The 5,313-nt window shown below is 43.5% G+C and overlaps 1 protein-coding gene across 4 annotated transcripts; it reads left to right on the top strand.

Annotated features, from left to right (window-relative positions):
• The first annotated feature begins 70 nt into the window (after positions 1-70).
• Positions 71-5,248, top strand: LOC106589469 (39S ribosomal protein L38, mitochondrial). 4 transcript variants are annotated; one of them, XM_045710462.1, is made up of 4 exons: positions 71-335; positions 3,475-3,677; positions 4,026-4,071; positions 4,623-5,248. In XM_045710462.1, the coding sequence occupies exons 1-4, from the start codon at positions 242-244 to the stop codon at positions 4,646-4,648; spliced, it is 369 nt and encodes a 122-aa protein (XP_045566418.1). In that variant the 5' UTR covers positions 71-241; the 3' UTR covers positions 4,649-5,248. The 4 variants fall into 4 exon arrangements, with proteins under 4 accessions (XP_045566418.1, XP_045566419.1, XP_045566417.1 ...); XM_045710463.1 differs by having other exon boundaries at positions 260-489; XM_045710461.1 differs by having other exon boundaries at positions 260-529; positions 3,457-3,677.
• Positions 5,249-5,313: the final 65 nt, after the last annotated feature.

Genomic DNA, 5,313 nt, shown 5'->3' with positions numbered 1-5,313 from the left:
GCGGTGATTGGGAGTACCATAGGGCGGCGCACAATTGGCCCAGCGTCGTCCGGGTTTGGCCAGTATATGCCGCAATTGTAAATAATAATTTGGTCTTAACTGACTTGCCTAGTTAATTAAAGGTTAAATAAGAAATACATTTTAATAAGTCGGAAACAGAGATTTCCGAGTTGGTTTGAACGCGGCAGACGCTCCACATGATGACGAAGTACGCATACACATACCTATTCCCACCTACCGGATGTTACAATTCTGCGTTTCTTCATTCACCAAAGTCAGACAGCGCCCGGTGGAAGTAGAGGTCTTGTGCGATTCTCTTGGCGCGAGTACAGTTGGTGAGAATGTGTGGACGATGGAGAAGAAGAGTAGAGTAAAAGGGGCTAAAGTTAGAAATTAACAGCAGTTTATGGTGTGAGTGCTCTTCACGAGCAAGGATATGTTTTTGGTTGACCCAGTTTACGGTCTCGAAGATGGTGAATGACGAATTGGGTAAAGTGGAATCGGTCAGAGTGATCAGGACTCATGAGCGGTATGGTGTTGATTTCGTGTGTCAAAATCGCAAAATAGGAAAGCTCTATGGCTCTTCAAGATGTCGACATATGATGTGCAAAGCTATGCTGTTCAGAGTAGATCACCGGTTAAAGGTGTTGTCTCTGGTGTCTCGCTTGACCGAGGTAAAGACAGTTTAGGGTTGAATATTCGACGGATATTCGCCTGTAGTTTTCCTTACGTCCACATAGTGACAAATCAAAAATGTCAAATTTCAATTACTCCTAAAATGTTAGAAACTGGTTCTAGCTAACCCGAAGGCATAGACACACATTGCACTTTTTTTTTGTCGAAAAAAAGTATTTTATATATATATATATAGTTTTTTTGTCAATCTCCCACTCTTTTAAATTATTTACATTTTTGAATTCCAATAGCTCTTTGTCATGTGACCTACTGACTTCAAACAAGGTTCAGAATGTTGTCAGTGGGCCTACACATTGCACACCCTTTAGTTTGTCCATTTTCATCTCACAATTTTACATGAATTTTCAATGTTTCTAATTTCAATAGCTGCTTGGTCATGTGACCTACTGACCTCAAACTAGGTTCAGAATGTCCACTGACTACCCTTCTATATTGCACAGCCTTCAGTTTGTCCATTTTCATCTCACATGTTTTTACTCCTTACCCGGTCAACACCCCTCTCCCTTGGCCTTAGAATATAGCTTACTCCCTGGAATTACTAAGACGTCTATAGTCCCACTGTCAGGAACCACGTGCACCTGGTAAACCGAAACAAGCTCTGTGCTCCTAGTGACCTGCCTGCTTTTTTCTGCTCACAGACTAAGTCCCCACTCCAACCTCCATGGCATGAGTGCTGCACCCAGCCCCCGGGTCCGACCGCCCCTGCTTGGACTCGGAGTGCCCCCCACCTTGTTAGAGGCCTCCTTGTGCACCTGGTGACCCGCCCGTTTTTATCCGCTCAGAGACTAAGTCCCCAATCGACATCAAGTGCCATTCGCAATACTTATAGGCTTGAGAACCAAATACCCCTTGCAGTATCTAGCGGCACCATCAACTGGGTGTCGGAAGAAGCAACAGAAAATAATCATCCCCTTTTAATCATTTGCTTGCCCAGTCAGCCCTCCGGGACAGAACCATAGGAACCACCTTTACCAGCCCTTCAATCGATATTCCTCACTTTGACATGAGGGGGTCACAGTCACCCAACAGGGTGATTTGAGTGCGACCGCGACAGGTGGGTATGTTCCTTTTGAAGTTGATCAAGTTGACATTCAGTGATCCGTGTCCAGTGGGAACCTAGGCTTCTTCCGTCCGTTTTATGGTTCCGCAGCAAATCAATGAGCGTGGATGGTACTGCCCACATCAGATATAGGCCTCCCTACATCTGAGCGCAGAGGAGACCGCCCCACCTACAATGTGGGGGGCCGGCGAGAGCCGTAGTCTGGGGAGATCCGCGAGAAGGGCCTGGCGTGCATCCAGAGTTGCCGCAGCCAACCACTCTGACCTGGTTTATGAACTCTCGCCTGTCCCCGACCTGCCTTTGCCTACTCCCTTTGTTATAATAATTATCGGAGCTCAACCATCTGCCTCCTATGTCTGCATTTGGGTCTCGCCTTGTGTCCTTATACTGTGGACATTCTCAAAGTAGTTTGAGGTCAGTAGGTCACATGACCAAGGAGCTATTGAAATGTTAAATTTAGAAAGATTCATGTAAAAACATGTGAGATGAAAATGGACAAACTAAAGGGTGTGCAATGTGTTGGCCCACTGAGGGTATATTCTGAACCTTGTTTGAAGTCAGGTCACATGACCAAGGAGATATTGAAATTCAAATGTAAAAAAAAAAAAAGTTTGAACTTTGTATACACTAACTAATTCAATTAGGAATACAAAATGCTGTTCACACTTCCACATGTTTATTAGCTTTGGAAAGTGAATTCATGTCCAAATCGTGTGCTATGTTGTGTGCAATTTTTTTTTCCAACATCATGACACTTATTTGGGGTCTGTGGCTCAAGTGGTTTGAAAGCGCGAATATCCAACTTCAAACTGTCTTTACATTGGTTCTCGTTTGACAGAGAGGATGTGTGGTTTAAGAATAACGTTCCAGGAGTGGTAGACGCACATCGCTTTAATCGAACAATAGGCTTATTTGCGCCTTTCTGTCTATCAGTTTTACTGTCATTTGACGAAGTGGTTCTCCCGACTTAATGTAAAACTTTTGTATGAGAAATATACGGTGACACCGTATGCACAGAAGCCGCTGCAGTGTTACAATTGTAAAACGTTTGGACACTTGGCAAGTGTTTTGTCTAAGGAATAATAAATATGCAGTAGTTGAAGGGTCAGATGAAACATGCTGCTGTAATTGTGATTGGAATCATGTTCCCGGAGTGCCCTGTAAGGATGGAGGTTGCAGTAGCTAGGATCAGTGCGATCCAGCAGGTCTCCTATGTGAAGGCAGTGAAAATAGCTGAAGGAGTGAGTAGAGATTAGATGCTATTGGATGTCCCCACAGTCTGCAGTGAATGCCATGCAGGAGAAGGATCTCGACACACTAACAGTGAAGACGGACTTTTGCGTTTATAGCGCAAGTGATACATTGCACTAGTCAAACTAATAAAAACAATCTAATTAGCTAGACATTGTGAATGCGACAAATAGATTTCTGGATCTCCAGGACTTTACAGCTGAAATGTTACAGGGAGTACTGAATGAAGAGGTTCCTGAGCCTGTGTTGGGATCTGAATAGACATTTAAATCTGACTGAAGGAGTTTTTGGTTTGGTTTGGTTTGAAATTCAGGGTAGTAGCGTGAATTTGCTTAGTGATTTTTATTTTTGATAATTAGTACGAATTTGTTCATCCAAAACATTTTGTTTTTGGGGTATTTTTTACTACCCTGTACAGTAGGTGTCAGCAATTCACCTTATGAGTGTAGTCTTTGTTGTTTTTCCAGTCAACGTCCCCCTGGATCGGGTGCAAGCAGGCTGGGAGGAGACAAGTGGCCCGTACCACGTTCAGAGGCTTGCGGATCACTATGGGATCTTCAAGGATCAGTTCCCCATGGCCTATTTCGTCCCCTGGGTCACACTGAGCTTCAGCTACGACCAAGACAGCTCAGCACAAGTTCATTATGGGAATCACTTGATGCCCAAAGAGGTAAGAGAAATGGATCGTAGGGCATACAGTAGTTCATGACTAATACGGCGACAGTTATCGTATCTTTGCTCAGATCATTTTTTAGCTCTCTGAATCCTGCATGGCTCTCTTTCATTTCACCTGCCCTCCTCTGTGTGTGACAGGCTTCTGTAGCACCTCAGGTCAGTTTTGTGGCAGAGTAGGGCTCCCTATGGACACTGCTGCTCACCAGCCTGGGTAAAAGACACTAGTACACCATATGAGAATGAGTTTTGTAATCCAGTTCTTAACATGTCCACATGGTGGCACTGTGTCCCCATGCGAATGTATGACAAAAGAAATATTTACTGAATGATTCCTTCATTTCAGATGAGCATCTGCTGGATAGTGAAGGGGAGTGTGTGCGCTGGCTGGTGTGAGTATTGCAATAATGATTATTGTATTGTGCTTTTGTCAAACTTGTAAGTGATTTAAATTGTCTGGGGGTAAGGGCAATTCTCCAGTAACAGAATAATGCGGAGACTCTTATTTTACACTTTTTTAAATGTATGCCAAACAAAAACCCACGATTGCAAGTTAAAGTGCAGATGCAAAGTTTGGTAACAGAATGACAGTACCAACAGCACAAACCGCCATTCTGTTATCAAACTTTGCATCTGCACTGTCCTTCATGTGTTTTTGTAAAAATGTTGGTAGAAATTGTTAAAAGTAGTCCTTGTGCACAGTTATGGTTTGTTTAACTTTGCAGTGTCTCAACATCACTCTTACTGTGGAATTGCCCGTAATGAACTCCTTCCACCACCAATATGATGATTAGGATAATTACCCTTTTTAGATAAATTAATCTTCATAAATTAAAAACGGATTAATTACCATCAGAAAATGTAAACCTGTAATTTAAAATGACGACAATCACAAATTGGTCGCAAAAAAAAGAGTGGGCGATTGACATCCCCTCGTTTCCAGTGGGAACATCCCAGGTGGGGCTGTGACGTCAGGAGAGGACCTGTGTCAATATCTGGCCCCGATCCCCACCAAGGCTACCGGCTTTCACCGCTTTGTCTACATCCTGTTCAGACAGGAAGGAACCATCAACTTCCATGAAGACATCTGACCCTCAGGACTAACAGGACATACAAGTATCATTTGTGCTCCATGACCACCATCCATCCGTTCATTTCACAGTAACACGCTTCCCCCCTTTCTGCTCCTCGAATGCATCTCTGTCACAGCGGATATTTAAGACTGTAGATTTCTACAGGAAGCACCAGGACCGCATGAATCCAGCAGGCCTCTCTCTCTTCCAGGGTTTGAGTATTACTGTACTGGATGGTAGAAAGTCACAGGATTGCTGTAGGGGATATGGGTGGAGATCTTTGGATTAGGCTTCAATTGGGTTGAGGTCAGGTCTCCTTAAGGGAGAAACAATGGTTTATTACACTATCACTTCATCTTCCTGTCGAACCATAAAAGATGTAAGGATTGGAGAGAAGTGCCTACATTGGAGTATATATACTTGTGTTGGTAGAAACATGTTTTGGCTGAATGCAGCTGTATCGACCCTCTGGGCAGAATAAACTTGGTTAAGCTTTCATAATGTCCGTTGAGTGTTTTACTCTGAGAATTAGAACCTAACAATCTTAAGCCATCCCTTTAA

The sequence above is a fragment of the Salmo salar genome, chromosome ssa28, assembly GCF_905237065.1.
Source record: "Salmo salar chromosome ssa28, Ssal_v3.1, whole genome shotgun sequence".
Taxonomy (NCBI): domain Eukaryota; kingdom Metazoa; phylum Chordata; class Actinopteri; order Salmoniformes; family Salmonidae; genus Salmo; species Salmo salar.
Note: the sequence above shows the minus strand (reverse complement) of the source record. Positions and strands in the feature narration are given on the sequence as shown.